Source organism: Salvelinus sp. IW2-2015, linkage group LG13 (assembly GCF_002910315.2).
Source record: "Salvelinus sp. IW2-2015 linkage group LG13, ASM291031v2, whole genome shotgun sequence".
Lineage (NCBI taxonomy): Eukaryota > Metazoa > Chordata > Actinopteri > Salmoniformes > Salmonidae > Salvelinus > Salvelinus sp. IW2-2015.
The window spans coordinates 4660877-4680797 of NC_036853.1; the positions used below are offsets into that span (position 1 = coordinate 4660877).

The 19921-nt window shown below is 38.4% G+C and overlaps 2 protein-coding genes and 1 long non-coding RNA gene across 3 annotated transcripts; 1 reads left to right on the forward strand and 2 right to left on the reverse strand.

Annotated features, from left to right (window-relative positions):
- Nucleotides 1-1005: 1005 nt before the first annotated feature.
- Nucleotides 1006-1959, reverse strand: LOC139028509 (uncharacterized). Its single transcript, XR_011480719.1, has 3 exons — nucleotides 1873-1959; nucleotides 1759-1824; nucleotides 1006-1720 (listed from the first exon to the last, which is right to left on the reverse strand). It is a non-coding gene; the product is annotated as an uncharacterized lncRNA (long non-coding RNA).
- Nucleotides 1960-2505: 546 nt separating this feature from the next.
- On the forward strand, nucleotides 2506-9412 carry tnnt3a (troponin T type 3a (skeletal, fast); the record flags this gene model as incomplete). Its single annotated transcript, XM_070446075.1, has 10 exons — nucleotides 2506-2707; nucleotides 4456-4474; nucleotides 5045-5084; nucleotides 6229-6345; nucleotides 6597-6674; nucleotides 6800-6913; nucleotides 7050-7162; nucleotides 7449-7539; nucleotides 8065-8105; nucleotides 9122-9412. Coding segments are annotated over 10 exons (849 nt in total), but the record flags the coding sequence as incomplete, so codon positions are not given.
- A 6946-nt stretch (nucleotides 9413-16358) lies between these two features.
- On the reverse strand, nucleotides 16359-18388 carry LOC111972388 (myoblast determination protein 1 homolog 2). Its single transcript, XM_023999438.2, has 3 exons — nucleotides 17667-18388; nucleotides 17240-17318; nucleotides 16359-16975 (listed from the first exon to the last, which is right to left on the reverse strand). Exons 1-3 carry the CDS (start codon nucleotides 18177-18179, stop codon nucleotides 16737-16739), a joined length of 831 nt encoding a protein of 276 aa, XP_023855206.1. The 5' UTR covers nucleotides 18180-18388; the 3' UTR covers nucleotides 16359-16736.
- Between the last annotated feature and the right edge of the window lie 1533 nt (nucleotides 18389-19921).

The window sequence follows — 19921 nt, forward strand, 5'->3', positions numbered from 1 at the left end:
ACCAAGAGATTAAGTTAACTTGAGGGCGAGGGGAGGGGAGGGGAGGGAGGAGACATAAATATGTGTATGGGGGTCCCATTTATCGTCTGAGAAGCAGAATTGTGAGTGTGTTGAATTTCAGTCTTTTCCCATTTCCTAACACTAATTATAAAACAGTTCTCAAAAGGTTGTGATTCAAAAGCATGCCCTTTATAAATCCTGCACATTGTTCCTGTAACACAATTTCTCAAAAAATGTTGGTGAAATGTTATTCCATTAGGGTTGGGTTCTGGTAAAGGGAGAATACATTTTAGAGCCCGGGACCATAACCCCATGCTGTAAATACTGCTAGTGACTTGAGCGTGGCCTCCTTGGTGTCTTAGTGAAAGTGTCTCTCTTTCTTCCCTTGTACCTCAGGTGCAAAGTCCACTGTCAACATGTCTGACACAGAGGAAGTGTAAGTATTGGTAACATTCGTTTTCATCCTCACAATTACCTCATCCAGATTTCCCATGCATCATGTTGTTTTGACTGCCTGAATAAACGTGCAATATCTTTTTCTATCCTTTCACAGCGAAGGTAAGTAACATTATTACTTTATTATTGCTAGGTATCATTATTGTCTCTTGTCATTATCATAGTCATTTTAAATCAGTAATTGTTCAATCGTATGCTGAATCATTCTGTATGTTTTTGAAACAACATCTAACTGATTTCAGTCCTCTATGCAGAATAGTTCAATGCAATGGACAAACTTGGCTTCCCTCCTTGGAGTTCAAGTTGTGTTCAATACTGCCCTCTACAGCACAACAGCATGTATTGACTTTGTTTATGATACTGTGAATTTGGAGAAAGCCATGATTTAGGGATCTTTTCAATCTATAAAGCTGAACTTCCAGTTTCAGGAATGTTTCAGAAGCCAATGTTGATAACAGGCCATGCGGTAAATTAATCCTATGCATCAAAAATTAGAATGAATTAAAGCATACCTTTAAATTATTTTCTAAATGTCAGACCACATACATCTATTAGTCTGTTAGCAACAGGTCCCTGCAACTCTGTAGACCTTTCCCAGTAATACTGTCCTCCTAGTTTGTACATATTCTGTCTGAATACAAATACATAACGTGTCTCCTCATTATGAAGGTAGATGATTCAAGCCTATTATACTACCAGGCCATGAAATGTTTTGTCTGCTCAAAAGTCTGTGAACTTGGTACCATTTGATTAGCTATGGAGGACTGTATTGTGTACGCATACAACGGATCCCTACTGTACCCATATTTACAGTATATTATATATACTAAATATTATAAACTGATATATTGGGTACAGCCGGGTTCTTTTGGTAACACTATTGTTTTACTGCTTTCTTTCTCCGAAAAAAACAAAACTCTCCATGGAGGCGAGGGAGAAGGTAAAAAAACAATGATGCTCAGACTACGAAGACGGTCATGTCATCTATACTAATTTGTCATTGTTTCGCTCTTGATCTTCAGTGTGTTTGAGAATGTGCGTTCAACTCATTGGATCTTCATGTAGCTCGTAGCATGTTGGATAACGCTAATGCTACCTCACTTCATCAGAATAATGCTACCTCCTCATTCAAACGCCTTACTTCATCAGACTAATGCTACCTCCTCATTCAAACGTCTCACTTCATCAGACTAATGCCTCCTCACTTCATCAGAATAATGCTACTTCCTCATTCAAACGTCTCACTTCATCAGACTAATGCTACCTCACTTCATCAGACTAATGCTACCTCCTCATTCAAACGCCTCACTTCATCAGAATAATGCTACCTCACTTCATCAGAATAATTCTACCTCCTCATTCAAACGCCTCATTTCATTAGAATAATGCTACCTCACTTCATCAGAATAATTCTACCTCACTTCATCAGAATAATGCTACCTCCTCATTCAAACGCCTCACTTCATCAGAATAATGCTACCTCGCTTCATCAGAATAATGCTACCTCCTCATTCAAACGCCTCTCTTCATCAGAATAATGCTACCTCCTCATTCAAACGCCTCACTTCATCAGACTAATGCTACCTCACTTGATCAGACTAATGCTATCTCCTCATTCAAACGCTTCACTTCATCAGGTCCCTGTTCATAAGATTATGTTGTTATTGTCACATACACCGGATGGGTGCAGTGAAATGTGTTGTTTTACAGGGTCAGCCATAGTAGTACGGCGCCACTGGAGCAAATTAGTGTTAAGTGCCTTGCTCAAGGGCACATCAGGAGATGTTTCACCTTGTCGGCTCGGGTATTCGAACCAGCGACCTTTCGGTTACTGGCCCAATGCTATGCTACCTGCCACCCTAAGAAGAGGGATAAGAGGCTATGATATGTCTAGTATTGCTTCTGCAGATCTAGTCATTGACAACTTAACTCTTTCTCCTGCTTGCTTTTGTCTCTGCCTCATGCAGTGCCACCTGGTGGTCACGACCATGAACTACTTTCCTCTTTCTCTAAAGAACACACCCTCTTTCTCATGCTTCCATTCATTAACCTATCCACCCCCCTTCCTCTCCCTGGTTACTCAAGGCATGTTGTGTAGCCGTAGCAGAGGACGTAGTTGAAGAGGTAGTTGAAAAGGTAGTTGAAGAGGTAGTTGAAGAAGAAGTGATAGAGGAAGAGGTAGAAGTGGCCCCAGAGGCAGAGGCAGAGGCAGCCCCAGAGCCAGAGGCAGAGGAAGCTATGTTGGCATGGGGTATTCTATCATCCTTTTAGATGCAGCAGTGCGCTCCACCTGTTACAGACAGACGGACGGACGGACGGACGGACGGACAGACAGACAGACAGACAGACAGACAGACAGACAGACAGACAGACAGACAGACAGACAGACAGACAGACAGACAGACAGACAGACAGACAGACGTGTTTTTAGTGCAAACTGCTTCCTCATGGCTATAGCAATAATGTTTATTTTATTTTATAAATAGATTCTTTAGACTTCTAACCCTATAATATGATCCTTAATGTTACAAATATTTAAAAATAGTAATAATACATGTTATACATTCAAAGAGGCAGTCACGCCATTGCTGATTAATTACATATATGGCAATTGGTTGGATGTGCAAAATGTCACTTGGGTTAACTTTTGAAACTTTTGATACCTGATGTAAGTCATTATCAGTGTTTATGCCCATTTCTCTAAGAAGAGAAAACTTACCCCTGTGCTTTTACTATGACCCTGAAAAGGCATAATCTCTATTATACATGCACATGTGTTTGTTGTGACAGTTACTTGTTAACTGAATGATACTTTGAGGTGCTATTGTGTGAGATACATTTACAAATTCATAACTGTTGTTCCACAAACTGTTGAAGTGTTAAGCTAAAGTAGTTCATAGTGCTTAGCCCGACAAAGTATAATTTATATTTCAAATATGAAAGAGAGACGACATAAATGCTTGAGCGTAGGTAGACTATATTACAGTATGCAGCCTATAGTCTCATTAGTCAGCCCTTATTGCCGTTTATTTAGCTTTTATTTTCATTGCTTTCTGCATGCAGATGTCATTGAAGAGGAAGGTACGTTGATTAAAGATGAATTATCTGTGTCACTCTGGTCGGTATACAGGACTGCCTTTATATTGTCCATATCCCAGGTCTCACTATATTGGGGGAATGTCTGTTATGTAATGTCTGTCTGTCAGATCAAGGAGCACTGCGAAATTGGCCGACTCTAAACAAAATGAATATTAAGAACTGATAGGATTAAAAAAATCCATTATAAATGGTATAGTTTGGAGGGGGGGTTAAGAAAAAGGATGAAAGAATATGAAATGCTAACATTTGCTTAACCCTGCAGTGATCCCACTGTTCAACCCTCCTTGCTAATAACCACTCGATATTAGCATGGTATGTACCAAACACATAACAAGAGAAATAACAAGTCGATAACTTCAAAGTCCATCTTCTAACAATGACATATGTGTTGTCTTGCTGTGGAAATTGTGTGGGGGTCAAGCCATCAACATTACACAGTTAAACCATTTCTCTTTTAAAGTAAAACACTTTGCCTGTCTTTAAGGAGTTATATTTTCAGTTTAATATTGTCATTAAATATGCAAGTGGACTTTCCTTATTCTAAAACAAGACCACACTTTAGAATTAAATCCTGCACATATAAAACAAGTTTACATTCTCCAACTGTGTGTGCAAAGTTTTTTATGTTAAGTAAATATGTGAGATTTAGATTTCTGTCAGTTTGTGGTTATTTTTCTTTTGATTTTCAAATCACTAACGAACATTGACTACCTCAAATTAAAAGCCAGGCTACAATTAGGAATATCTACCTGCAGACCCATTATTTTCCATTTAATGTAAAAACATCCAAGTAATGCCTGAATCTTTTTTTGCCTGAGAATTACTAATCTGCTTTTTATGCTGATGTGTGCATTTCTAACCCAATAACATGTACTTGTCTCTTCATTTCTTAATATACAGCCCAGAGGCCACAGTTCAAGTAAGTCATCTTTTCATGTAACCCCTCATTTCATTGTACACATTTATATCTAGAAATATATGACTGCATAGAAAGACTGCATTCCTATTCCCAATTCCATTTCACTCTCTCGTTGAAAAATACTATATTCTTAACTGTGATAGTCAAAACGTTCAGCTGTCTTATTTTACATCGGCCTAGCACACCAGAAATCTATTTATTCAGATATATCTTCTTCTTCTTATTATTATTATTATTTCATTGTCCTTGTTTTAGGTCAACATCATATCAAATTATAAATATGTGCATATATTTCAATACAAACAAGAAACAGCATAACATATAACATAACATAAGCAACAGAAAACAAACTAGTGGCAGTAAACAAAAAATATATATATATTTTTTAATTCCCTTTCAGTTCTCTGCTCTCTTACAATGTTGTATTACCCCTAACATTATTACATTATATAACCTTTTTAATAATTCACATTATTACACTTTTATTACATGCGTAAAAATAAACGTTATTTATTTTTATGCTTTAAATTTGACATAGATTCACTGTATTTTTATATTGACACTTCTCAGGGCACCAAAGATTCCTGATGGCGAGAAAGTTGACTTTGATGTAAGTAGCTATATTCCTTCATACATCATGACCATCTGGCGACAGCTGGCTGGATAAATACCAGGGCTAATGTCAGAGATGACGACATTTTATTTCCAAAACGCTATATCCACCAATTTTTCACAATTGTGGGTTTTTTTCTCATAAAAATGTTTGCTTATGGATACCTTCATGTGTATGTAAAATATTACTGTTCTCAGATTTAGATGTGGATGAAAATGGGGTTTTATGCAAATCGCTATATATCCATTGTTTAGCTGGATTGGAATGTTCGTATCCTATATATTTGACTGTGATATGTGGTTGTCTCACATAGCTATCTTTAGTCACTCTGGATAAGAGCATCTGCTAAATGACTAAAATGTCAAATGTAAATGTTTTACATACAGTTCTGTATTGAATTATTATCTTTTAAAAAATGTAATATTGATGTGACAATAGTATAATTTGTACATATTATACAAAATGTAGTTATTTGTTACATTTGACTGAGTAAAACCTAGCAGTAGTACTTATTTCTCTGACAGTGAGGCGCATATATAGCATTTGACAAAAAAAACATGATTATTTGTCTCTGAAATGAATCCATCAAGTGATAGATTTTAAAGAAATACATATCTGTAATTGAACAACCCTATGCCATGATTAGATAGTGAAAAAACACCAATCTCTTTCAAAATTTCTTTAAACAATAAAAGCTGATTTATCAACATTTCTGAAAATGGATATATAGCGTTTTGGAACTAAAGATGCAGAAATCGCTCCACCATTTCCTTGTTGCTAAAATTCTAATAGTTCACCTAATTTCAGTGCATGTGACCAAACAAGCAAGTATAGCGTAAAGAATCATTGTACCATCAAAACTGCTGTGAAATATATTTTTCATAACCAAAAATATTGTATTTTCAGCTGTTTGAAGCTGGTGTACAAAACCGAAAGTAAAAAACGAAACTTAAGAACGGGAAGCATAGAAATAGCACACACAGAACAGATCCATCGCTTCTTAGACTTGCTTTCAATGAGAATGACAGATCTACAACACATCTTTCTATGTGAATTTGGTCAGGTCGCCCCAAAAAGTTACATATTGCAGCGTTGAACTCTTCATGTACTTAACAAGTGGATCTATTTTCCAACATTACAGGACATTCATAAGAAACGTCAGAACAAGGATCTTGTTGAGCTGCAGGGCCTGATTGATGCGCACTTTGAACATAGAAAGAAGGAGGAGGAAGAGCTCATCGCCCTCAAAGAAAGAATTGTGAGTGAGAATTTGTAAATTACATCACTCTGCATACACATAGGTCGTATTTGAAAATAGGGTGTATTTGGAAATATAAACAAGGTCGTAAATTAAAACAAGTTTTTATTTTTGGACAAGTTCAGGTAGTCCATCCCTGTTTGCTTACATTTAGTTCCTAGTCAACACAACCCTGACAAAACGATAAGATGTTGGCCCACTGGTGGCCAAAGGTATAACAACCAACCGTGTGTGTGTGTGTGTGTCTGCAGGAGAAGCGTAGGGCTGAGAGGGCCGAGCAGAACAGGATCCGTAGTGAGAAGGAGAAGGAGCGCGCGGCGAGACGTGAGGTTTGTGTCCTCCACCAGTACCACTACTTTCCCCTCTGGGTTGTCCTCAACTATCAGCGTTCTGTCAATATGGGACATGTCCTTACAACACACATACTGACGTTGTGCTGGGATCTCTAAAACAGGAGGAGAGGCTGAAGAGGGAGGAGGCAGATGCCAAGAAGAAGGCTGATGAGGATGCGAAGAAGAAGTCTGCCCTGTCCAGCATGGGCTCCAACTACAGCAGCCATCTGCAGAAGGTGACCAGTGACTAACCGGTCTTCACAGGATGAATTTATAAAAGATAATTTACTAGTATATAACATATCATTCACAAAAAAGCATTTGTGTACATGTCGGCTCGATCTTGTAACCGCTGCCATTCATTTGTAACAGGCTGACTCAAAGAGAGGTGGGAAGAAGGAAACTGAGAGAGAGAAGAAGAAGAAGATCCTGACAGGCAGACGCAAGGTCCTGAACATCGACCATCTGAATGAAGAAAAACTGAAGTAAGAGACTGGGAAATTCCCAGTACAAGTAAAAGACTTGGGCTTTACTTTATGTACAATACTTTGTGTGTAGTGTGTTGTTTTGGCGAGGCTAAATGGGCCTATAGCGGGTATAGCCAAGCTGTACAAAACTTTTGCAACTGTCCCGTTATCTGAAATGAATGCACACTCTAAGAACACCCTTCAGCCAATCAGAATTAAGTATTCAACCACAGATATGAGTAAGGACTCTCCTCAGAGAATTTGTACATTAACTCACCAAGTCATCCTGCTTGCTCTGCTCTAGGGAGAAGGCAAAGGAGCTGCATGAATGGATGAAGACGCTGGAGTCTGAGAAGTTTGATAACATGGAGAGGCTGAAGAGGCAGAAGTATGAGGTATGTATCCGATGTCCTGGTTAAAGAAAATAGAAATATACTGTACATTATCCCAGTGATACCACATACAGGACAATGCACATCTGAAAGAATTATGGGCTGTTTATGTTAAGTCTACTCAAGAGCTGAGTTGGTATTATGACGGGCTCTGCTCTTAGAGCAGATACGTCTGGACATGACACATTACACTGTGGCAGTATGGGTGTTACTGGTATCAGCCATGACCTCATAAAAGGTCTAGCTCAGTCAAAATATGACCCGTTTTTCCTTACACTCTTAGAGACAAATATGCTATCTAGAACCTAAAAACGTTATTTGGCTGTCTCCATTGCAAGCCTTTTTTCTAAGAGTGTAGGTTTTTACAGACATTGCTAATGTAAGACACCCTGTTATATATTATAATTGCAAGATACACTGGAAAATTCCAAGTCTTACCTGAGTAAAATCAGGGATGACATTGGGCCTCCGCCTGGTGGCCTCAGCCTCTCAGATATGAACACAGCTCTGCTTTGATATCTCCTCCAGGTCACAACCCTGCGTAAGAGAGTGGAAGAGCTGAGTAAATTGTAAGTAGAGCTGGACAGTTGTCACAGCTCAGGTGGCTCTCCTGGCCCACCGTGGTGCATGGTCTGAAACTTTTTTGAAAAAGTTGCACATTCACACAGGAGGTGATGGAAACAGAGAAAAAGGTTCAAGGATGGATCGAGGAGACAACAAAAGACACCATGGAAGACACAAAATGAAATATTACTGAGTATTGATTATATCTCACTCATTCAGGTTGAAGAGAACATTCTCTGCTATAGACAGGATAATACACCTGGTATACTGACACCACCATGTCATTTTTAAAAGAGTTGCAGAGCGATATAAAGGTGCTGTCTATAGAATAGGACACCCGACTGACGCTCAATCATTGAGTTACAGAAAACGTATGTCCTAAAAGCCAGTTCCCTAATCAAGTCTTTAGAAATGGTGTGTTTCCACAGGTAAGTTATTCTGTCTAGAGTTCATTCCCACTGAAAGAAGAGACAGAAACTCGCTAACTATAGCCAATTGTCTCCAACATGTCCTCGTCTCCTAAACTCTCTATCCTTGGAAGTTGGGGAGTCAATACTGACACATACACAGCTCACAGACAGTTAGCCTAACTATTCCCAATCTCTCATAGTCCTCTTTTATTAATACAAAATATTTTCCCCCTCTTTGGTAAAAAAAAACAATACTAGAATGATAATAAAACATGTAGATAAGAAACCCTACACAAAAGATCAATGTTCTCACACAGCAGCTGCATGGTGTGTCATAAAGGTTAAGCATGAAAACTCCATGATTTGTTTTGAGTGGTCTGATGTAATTGTATGTGATGTGGTTGATGATTGTCAGTTAGACCAATGTCATATTAACAATGGAACAGCATAACTTGCACATTTGTTTCCACTTTTATGTAAAGTAATTTAGATTCAAGTGAATTTAGTCAACTAAAGTCAACATAAGTCTTTATTTGTAGATAAAAATGGGCATCGATAGTCTCTTCATTGGATGTCTTACTCTGTTTCTCTCTCTTTCTGATGTATTACAGCTCTAAGAAGGGTAAAACCGTCCGCAGAAAGTAAACGGTCCCGTTCTGCTGCTTGGAGCCCAGACTGCCACTGTACTACCGGACACAGGCCTAATGCAGCAACAACAACACACACTTACGCTAAAGTCATGGCTCAGACAACTAAGTTTTACTGTTTGCTTATTCACCTAAGACGTGCCTCAGTCTACAGCACGGAGCCATTAGCTGCTGTTGTAGGAATTATCCCTCTTGCTTTCTCGCCCTGGACTGTTTGGTTCTCAGTATTTTTGTAAATAAAGTGTGACTCTTCAACTTTGTCTGTAGATGTGTTATTAACCAAACCCTCAATAAAAAAACACAATTTTTTGCAATGTAACTTTAAAGTAATTTGTTCATATTAAAAATGATTTCCACTCTAATAAAAGGCAGAACGTTGTTGTGTTTGCAAGAGTAGACCTAGATTAACTTGTGGAAAGTGTTAGCCCTATGTTAGAAGAAATATTGCATTAATATGAAGGTTTCTTCAACATCCCACCCCACCATTCTGAGGGAAAATGCTAACATTTGAAATGACATCACAATTAGATTGAATTAGATTGTAACCTAGATTGAAAGGAGCCAACACTGTTCTGGTATGTAACTATGGAGGGTGGAGAGTGCCAGTTTGAAAAAGCAATGCTTTTGTGAAAATGTTAAATACATTTTTATTATCGTATCAGTGCGCATTAAATAGGCCACAATTACATTGAAAAGTTTAAATGAAAATAGAAAATGGTTGGAAATTGTAAAAATAAATTCTAAATAAAGATGGTAAATGGTAAACAGAAAAAGCCAAATGGTAAACAAAGAATCGCAAATGCAAAGTGGAATTTCAAGTGTCCCAATTTCCCAACTACCCAATTAAGCATTTTCGCTTTTCAATTTCCATTTTAATTGTATGCAAATTTCAGGAGCGCAACTCCGCACCCCCGTGTAGTAGTACATCCTAGCCATGTCAGCTCTCTTTGCATTGATTTTAGACTAGTGTAACCAACACACAGGGTGCGAACCAACCCAGGTCTCCTGCGCACCAGAAAAGCATAGACCTGCTAAGCTGAAGCCTCGGGGAGCCAATGCAACTCTTCAGGTCTCAGGCAAGGTTAGGCCTACTCATCATGCATGTGTGGAAACTGAATCACCTCAGTTACAATTCACCATCCTTGACCTACTCCTCACAGAGACCCATCTGAGCCATGGCACAAATATGACTGGCAGGGTTAGAATAAGGTTGTTCTGCACATCAGAAGAGCAGATTAGTCCGCTAAAAGCCTATAGCCATTGCACCTTTTCAGGTATCAGGCAAGGTTACTCATCATGCGAACAACTAACCAGGAAGAAGTGGTTCTATGACCATGCACATGTAATGAGGGCAATTCCAAGGAAGCAGAATTATTTATTTTAATTTTTTACAAACCATAAAGAAATGAAAATTGTACAAAACATATTTACTTGAAGAACAGTGTAGATGTAGTTTGGTAACAGAATGATGGTTTGTGGTGTTTGTGCCGTCATACAGTTACCAAACTTTGTATCTGTACTGTTCTTCAAGTAAATATGTTTTTGTAAGTTTAACTTAAAATGAAAAATCTGAGTCTCAGCATCATTTTGTTAGCGTGGAATTGCCCATGAGTAACTTTGCCTAGTGTTCATTTTCTGTTGACCATTTGCCATTTTCTGTTGACCATTTACTATTTTATTTTAAATTTCTGATAACCGTTACAACAATTTCAATTAACCATTTTCAATATTTGCATTTAAATAGCAGAGGTGCATAAATATGGCAGCCCCAATGCACTTACCACAAATGCCTTGTTTGCTAAATTCGCTGTGTTGTACATTGCTCTCCTTTTTTGTGTCTTCATTAGCACAGTATAGATGATCCCAGTTCTAACTCCATGATGACGGCCATTTTAAAAAACGAAAAAGTATAATCTGATTATTTGTTGCCGTGTTGAACCATGTCGCACGCCGTAGTTTAAAAACTGTATCAAGGGATGATAGAGGCTTTCCCCAATGACACAAAACATGTCAAACAAAAATGTGAGGAAGATCTGGTAGAAGCTATTGATGATGATGAATGGATACAGATATGTTTGAATGCCCAGTCATGTTCATATCTTCTCAGACATAAATTACTGCAGTTTAAGGCCGTCCATAGAACATAGTGACACTGAAATACATGCACTCAGAAATGTTATTCCTCTGCTGGAGATGTAAAACACAAAAGGGGACATATTTGCATATGTTATGGTCTTGTGAAGGCTTGTTGAATTCTAGCAAAGAGCATGTACTTTTATCTCAGCATGTCTAAAGGTTCTCCCTTCTCCCTGTTTTTGTTTGCTTGGAATTGTTGATACTGGAGACTGCTATCTGAAGAAACTGTGCAACCAAGCATTTATAGTGGCTAAGAAATGCATTGGCATTAATTGGAAGGTTGGTTATCCTCCCACAATGTGAAGTTATGTATTCTAGATTAGATTTATTACCAGACTAAGGGTATACTGGGCAACTTTCATAAGATCTGGATGCCTTATATGCAATGCAGTACGACTTAAGCAGTCTGTATTGGAAACATGCCCACGTCAGAGGAGATACAGTGCCTTGCAAAAGTTTTCAACCCCATTTGCATTTTTCCTATTTTGTTGCATTACAACCTGTAATTTAAATGTATTTTTATTCGGATTTCAAGTAATGGACACACAAAATAGTCAAAATTGGTGAAGTGAAAAAAATAACTTATTTCAAAAAATTCTAAAAAAATCTAAAACGGAAAAGTGCATGTGTGCTATGAAGCCACTAAATATAATCTGGTGCAACCAATTACCTTCAGAAGTCACATAATTAGGTAAATAAAGTCCACCTGTGTGCAATCTAAGTGTCACATGATCTGTCACATGATCTAAGCATATATACACCGGTTCTGAAAGGCCCCAGAGTCTGCAACATGACTAAGCAAGGGGCACCACCAAGCAAGCGGCATCATGAAGACCCAGGAGCTCTCCAAACAGGTCAGGGACAAAGTTGTGGAGAAGTACAGATCAGGGTTGGGTTATGAAAAAATATTTGAAACTTTGAACATCTCACGGAGCACCATTAAATCCATTATTAAAAAATGGAAAGAATATGGCACCACAACAAACCTCCCAAGAGAGGGCCGCCCACCAAAACTCACAGGCCAGGCAAGGAGGGCATTAAATAGAGAGGCAACAAAGAGACCAAAGATAACCCTGAAGGAGCTGCAAAGCTCCACAGCGGAGATTGGAGTATCTGTCCATAGGACCACTTGAAGCCGTACACTCCACAGAGCTGGGCTTTACGGAAGAGTGGCCAGAAAAAAAGCCATTGCTTAAAGAAAACAATAAGAAAAGACATTTGGTGTTTGCCAAAAGGCATGTGGGAGACTCCCCTAACATATGGAAGAAGGTACTCTGGTCGAATGAGACTAAAATTGAGCTTTTTGAAATCAAGGAAAACGCTATGTCTGGCGCAAACCCAACACCTCTCATCACCCCGAGAACTCCATCCCCACAGTGAGGCATGGTGGTGGCAGCATCATGCTGTGGGTATGTTTTTCATCGACAGGGACTGGGAAACTGATCAGAATTGAAGGCATGATGGATGGCGCTAAATACAGGGAAATTCTTGAGGGAAACCTGTTTCAGTCTTCAAGAGATTTGAGACTGGGACGGAGGTTCACCTTCCAGCAGGACAATGACCTTAAGCATACTGCTAAAGTAACACTCGAGTGGTTTAAGAGGAAACGTTTAAATGTCTTGGAATGGCCTATTCAAAGCCCAGACCTCAATCCAATTGAGAATTTGTGGTATAACTTAAAGATTGCTGTACACCAGCGGAACCCATCCAACTAGAAGGAGCTGGAGCAGTTTTACCTTGAAGAACGGCCAGTGGCTGGATGTGCCAAGCTTATAGAGACATACCAAAAGAGACTTGCAGCTGTAATTGCTGTAAAAGGTGGCTCTACAAAGTATTGACTTTGGGGGGGTGAATAGTTATGCACGCTCAAGTTTTCAATTTTTTTGTCTTATTACTTGTTTGTTTCACAATTTAAAAAAATGTTTTGCATCTTCAAAGGGGTTGGCATGTTGTGTAAATCAAATTATACAACCCCCCCCCCAAAAAAATCTATTTTAATTACAGGTTGTAAGGCAACAAAAGAGGAAAAATGCCAAGGGTGGTGAATACTTTCGCAAGCCACCGTACCTATTTAGGCAATCCCTAGCTGCTGGGCTGCTGAGTCCTGGCCTTGGGGGTCTGCCGTCCTGTGGGTTGTCACTCTGGCCTTGGCTTAACACACCCGAAACCAATAATGAATGTTTCACTAAGATCCTAAAGCTGAGTGTGGTGTTTTGGGTTGGGGCTCTGCAGAGTGGTGGACTCCTAGGGACAGGATGGGGCGACCCAGCTAAATTGTGTGCAAGTAAAGTAAAAAGAGCTCTACAGTACGATTAGGCCTATTAATTATAAATTATTATATGGAGGATTTGCTGTGATTTGCTGTTTTAATGTATATTTAAGGTGTATGGGGGGGGTTTGTTCCCAAACCTTTCCTTTAAAAATAATTAAGGTGGGAACTGGGAAGGAAATTGTGTTGAGAGAGAGTTGAGTTATTGACTAGACTGGTGGGGGTCGGACGTGCAGGTGGCTCGGCCTGGCTGGTCTGTCTGGCTGAAATTTGATATAGAGGATGTCTTAATAAAGACAATCAGAAGTCTTTGTATTTTATCAAGAGTTGCTTATTTGTTAGGCTATTGGTTAAAAGTGCAACACAATATTTTTTCTTTAATTACCTTTGATCTAATTCAGTCTTATTAATCAGTTAAACATATTTAATAAGGATCTCATACTTAGCTTGATGACTGTGGGCATTTTTGCTTACTTTTTGTTCTAAATAAAGACAGCATATTGGACTGTGTAAAATGCAGAAAATTAGCTTTAGATGCCCAATAAATGGGGGGACCCCCGCCAGGTTATGTCCCCCCACTTCTAAAACCAAAGTGGTTCCCCTGCCTACTACAGCAAGTCGACGGCGCTCGGCACATACAGCCCAGACAGTTTTGCCCATGTGCAACTATTTTTGTGACGAGATTACAGCCAGCTAGGTGTTCATCTCTCAAAAGAGCACAAGACCATGAGATTTTGCAGCAAGCCCGCCATAGTAAATTGCCTATAGATCCATTGTTATATAAGCGACCGTACTATAGGCCTATATTTCCGCCGAGTAGAGACGGTCTACTTTGCTATCGCCTTATTGGCCTAGTTGAATTATTGCTCCGGGCTTTTGATTTGCAGTACACAATCTGAACTCGTGATGACGCTACTGCTATCTCTGCTCAAACGTTCGACCCATAAGGGCCAGCGACTCACTCTGCTCACTTCTCAGCCAAAAAATACAGATGTATGTTTCCTTTCGCTTCTGTTCAAGATTTGTTTTTGCTGTCATTCACTTTTGAACAAGACAAGAAATAAAGGCAAAAACAATCATGTTAACACAGCTCATAGTACTTTTCCATTAAAGTGTATTTATTCTAATTGGTTATAATGTTTCAAAGATAGACCATTGCTATAGGTCAAATCGGACCTAATGTTGTTTTTGCATTTGACTATAGATAGCCAAACGGTCTTATTGAATAACTGATTGAAATGATAAATAGCAATGCTTTGTACATCTAGCTTGCTAAATGTCAGTCAGACACGGAATAACATGCATATGTTAAAATAGTTTTTTAGGGATAGCATCAAAAAGAAGAAAAGCTCTAGGTTTATAGGCCTGAAAATATTATTCTTGGTTTATTTTTAATCTATTTTCATAACTTGTACTCCTTGCGTGCATATTTAACATAAATATAAGTAACGTTTTCTTTTGGAAATTAAATCACGAATACAGATAGACCTTTGGAAATGCCATAATAGAATGGAGAGAAAAACATTGTAGACTAGGCATATACTGTCAATTGATTTGTGTGAATTGAAAAAGAGGAAACCTTCGTAATCATTTAAAATGTTGTGCTACGGCTAAACAATATATGTTTTATATTAAAGCATAACATGGATTTTGTGCAAATCTCCATTCGACATCAATGCATGATTTATGCAACAGTTAGAGTTGCACGCACGCTAGTAAGTATTCCGGCCCTGCGTTGATAGGCCTAATATCCCTTAAAATAACCTCTCTTATAAAATAATGTGTTAGACATATCAGAAGTCTTGTATTTTATCAAGAGTTGTTTATTTGTTAGGCTATTGGTTAAAGGTGCAACACAATATTTTTTATTTAATTACCTTTGATCTAATTCAGTCTTATTAAACAGTTTAACATATTTAATAAGGATCTCATACTTAGCTTGATGACTGTGGGCATTTTTGCTTACTTTTTGTTCTAAATAAAGACAGCATATTGGATTGTGTAAAAATGCAGAAAATTAGCTTTAGATGCCCAATAAATGGGGGGACCCCCGCCAGGTTATGTCCCCCCACTTCTAAAACCAAAGTGGTTCCCCTGCCTACTACAGCAAGTCGAATGTGTTAGACATATTATTTTATGGCAACAGTTTCTGTCTTGTTTGTGGGTAATTTGTGGCCTTATCAAACCCATCAGTTAGGAATACAATAAGATGTATTTAATATAGGCTATAGCCTATAACCTTCCCATCATAGTTCATGCTTTGAGACGTTAGATGTGATAGGCCTATGACATGGAGTAATAATCGAAATAATTGACATCCGATAATATGCTATTGTGTCCTGTGTTACGTTTAATTTTGTTATTAAATGTATGTGAACATTAAACTAACAACTCTTGTCCATTGATGGATTTAAATCAAAACTAAACATTACCCTATTTACAATAGGCATACTATTATTATATAATATGCTTAATTAATAGAGTATAATATGCTACAGTGTTTTTGCATTTTGAATTTCAATATTTTCTTTACCCATGTTCCTCAGGTTAAACATGCCAGGTATTAACGACACACATTCACAGTTATCTTGGCAAAATAATAGAATAAATTATGAAACATGTTTTGTATAAATAGTCATAGTCATTTATTTATAATAACATCGAAAGGCTTTCACTCATTTTAAGATGTATAAATATAAAGTTAAACATTTCTCACAACAAACAAACCAAGCGCCTCAGGCTAAATTAAATACATAAAACACTTTTTTTCGTTTTTTTTTTTTTAAACAAATCACCTCTTATTTACACATATACAAAAATGGTCCTCTATTGTTATAAACAATAAAAATGGCAAGGAAAGAACAAAAGATGACGATGACACACACACACACACACACACACACACACACAAGTCTAAGAAAGTGGTCAAATATTTCATTTACGATTACACTTAGGCCTACATAAATAAGTCGGAAATTATATCTCATAAAACGTGACCAATGGGAAGCCAATGATTGATCTTCAAGGAATTGAAACCTTTCTATTGGAAGGAATGACAGCTTTGCCATCCTGTTCTTCTACTACAGCAACATTCTGCAACTCTGTCCGTTTGCTGTTTTCTTCATTTACAGGAATCGATTCGTTTTCATGAATGTGGCCATACTATCACTGTGTTCATAGCACTTGGTAGATGGGGTCATGGGACGGCTGTGGGCAGTTGGTCTGTGACGGCACGGGTGCCCCCGTTTCGCTCAGGATAGATCCCTCTTGTGGAGAGCACGGGCTACCCTCGGAACCCTCCTGGCCTGATAACACAGTGCACGCTGACGTGTCTGTAGAGATTCTCTCCACGATGTTGGAAAGACAATCCAGGCTGGAGATGACTGCTGCGTTCTTGTTGCTTCTGGCATCAGCTGTAACAGAGGTGAAGGAAACATCAGTCAGAGACAATATAAACTACTAACATTGTCTACATGTGTCTACATGTGTCTACATTGTCTACATTGTCTACATTGTCTACATGTGTGTCAAAAAATGTCTGTCTTGGGTCTTGTGCATTAGGGTACTGAAGGAGAGCTGCTGAATAAAACGTACTTTAAAAACCGTATAAAAACCGTATAATAAAGGTCTAGGCCTAACAAGTCACAATAATATAACACTTTAAAATAATAACTTACCATTTGTAGTCTCGGCGAAATAAGAGCTGTCATAGTTGCTTCGTCTTGCGGACGTGCACGCCGGGCCATTATAGTCCATCTGGATAAAACATGAATAAATGCAATCTAAGAATTCGATCAATAAAATAACACATTGTGTGTTCTGACAGCTTTTGGAATGATATTGAATGACATTAATATCTCAAACTATATCCCATCTCTTTTTTAACTTAGTATGTAATTTTTTTTTTGTGTTGTACTATTTACCCCTTTTTCTCCACAATTTCGTGGTATCCAATTGGTAGTTCCAAAATAATATAAGAAAATAAAATCGAATGGGCCTACTAAATGTATTTATATAGACCTGCAAATAGGTTTTATTGAATAAAAACGACCGAATTCCAGTGGGGTCATGCCCATACACTGATGTCAAGATGCACCAACTCACCATTCCATCAGAGCAGTTGGACTGTGGACTGGATGCGTCAGAGTCCCCGCTATAGTGTTCCAACACAGGGTAGTAGTTCTCGCCGTCCTGGCCCCTGAGCAGAGATTGCAGAGACTCGATGTAGCTGATGGCATTTCTCAAGATCTCCACCTTGGGAAGCCTCTGATTGGGGTTGTTCGACGTGCATCTCTTCAGGTTCTCGAAGGCGTCGTTGACCTTGCCCAGCCTCCTCCTCTCCCGCATAGTAGCAGCCTTCCTCCGGTCAGAGTTTGTGGTTTTCCTCTTGCAAGCTTTACATGCCCAGAGGAGGCACCTCCCGGCTTGGTGGTGCCCGCTCGGTGCCCTGATGTGCTCGTCTTCGTTGTAATGGTGGTCGTCTGGCTTGAGGAGACCAACGTGGACTAACCGGGGGTCCAGGTCCTCGAAGAAATGCATGTCGCTGTTGTTGAAGCACGGGTCGTCATAAAAGTCATCAGCAGAAGTGACAGGGAACGAAATATCCGACAACTCCATCTCACTGTCAAATTCCAAGACCAGCCTTGTAACGATTGTAATCCTGGCTCTGTATTTGTCACAAACGTTAGAGGTTACCAGAAACTTTTGGCAAAAAGTTGAACTGTAAAGGTATCCTTAGAGCAACCAAAAAACGTACAATTTGTATTCGTTTTTAGTGTAGGAATTTGGTTGTCTTTCTCAACCTGTATCCTAGTGCACCCCTTGGGTACCTGTTGCTGATGCTGTGGCTCAAACAAGCTTTTATCCCTGGTGTGAGAGTTAGGGGCGTGCTCTGCATTTCTGACAGCTCCCTGGATTGGCCAATGGTCACGCGGAGTGTGTGCGCAGGGAGGGGTTTACAACTTCATGCTACTTAGTGTACAATTTCTCGTAACTGTCTCCATAATAACATGGAATAGGATTACTTTATTTTTCCAGAAGGAACTTCAGTAACAGCATAATATTCTAGTAATAGGACTACATAGAAGTATAATAATAATACAGCTATGCACCAACATATTAAAATTGAATCTGTAAATTACATTTATGAAAGTGAATTGATTGTAATTCATTGTTCATTAATATTAGAGCTTCCTAAAATATCAGTATGACTGTATTCAAAGGAATAATAAGTATCGAACTCTCTTTTAAATTCATATAGCCCATAACCTGTCTTAATCTTTAATTATGTTATTCACAAGTTTATCTAGTGTCCCTATACAATTTGTTTTCGAAGATGGAAGTTGGCCTAATGATATCACTAATTGTCATCTCGCACACACTAATATTATAATTTATAGCCCTCAAATATATTCATGATCCAATGTGCAGGCTGCTTTATAATTAATCAGGCAGACCTGTTTGTTTTAAATAAAATATACTTTTCTAAATACGAAATGCTCTCATGGCTGTAACCTCTGTTATGATCTGAAGGGATTTTTTATTTGAATATACGGGCCTACTGGAGAAAAATAGGCCACGATAAGCCTGCTACTTGAAAACCTCAATGTATTGTTATTGGTATTTATTAGGATCCCCATTAGCATCTGCAAAAGCCTCATCTACTCTTCCTGGGTTCCACATGAAACATGACATAATACATAGTACATAACATGATCAGTCAAGGAGTGAAATACATACATTTAAAACGTCATACATAGCCGACAGTACATATCAGTACATACACACAATATCTAGGTCTGGGTTAGGATCTCTAGATGGCGATAGTGAGTTGATTAAGCCAGTGATGACATCCCATGCAAAACTCCTGCAACAATCCAGAATCCTTCGACAGTCAGGAAATTGAAGTCACTACGAACACTTATATTACATTAAACACTATATGAGCCATATAGAACAAAGAGAGCTTAGAGGTTTTTTTTCAAAACTTTATTTCAAAAGTAAGACATTGTTGTAACATTGTACTGTATGTGATGAAGAGGGATAGTGAATATTTCAACAGTATATTTAAAGGCAATATGTTTTGTGGACACAAAGTGTATGAATGAGACCATTCCCAAACAATATCCCTTAATCATCAACCCAGAATTTCTAACAAATCAGTGATCTCTTTGTAACATAGTGAATACAGAAATACAGAAATACTTCACATTATAAGCCACTTATCATAGTATACTGTGAGGATTGTCAATGCAGGAGTCATCCAGAAAAAACACCAGCTATTACAGTATTTGAAGTGCTTTGCCTTCAACTTTGATTGTCGCATTGTTACGTCTCAATTCATCCAAAAGCACATTTAA

Coding starts and splice junctions, on each gene's coding strand:
- LOC111972388 (XM_023999438.2), bottom strand. CDS start 18,179: ATGGAGTTGTCGGATATTTCGTTCCCTGTCACTTCTGCTGATGACTTT. Junction 17,319..17,666: donor CCAACTGCTCTGATGGAATG/GTGAGTTGGTGC, acceptor TGTTTTATCCAG/ATGGACTATAATGGCCCGGC. Junction 16,976..17,239: donor TTTCGCCGAGACTACAAATG/GTAAGTTATTAT, acceptor CCTCTGTTACAG/CTGATGCCAGAAGCAACAAG.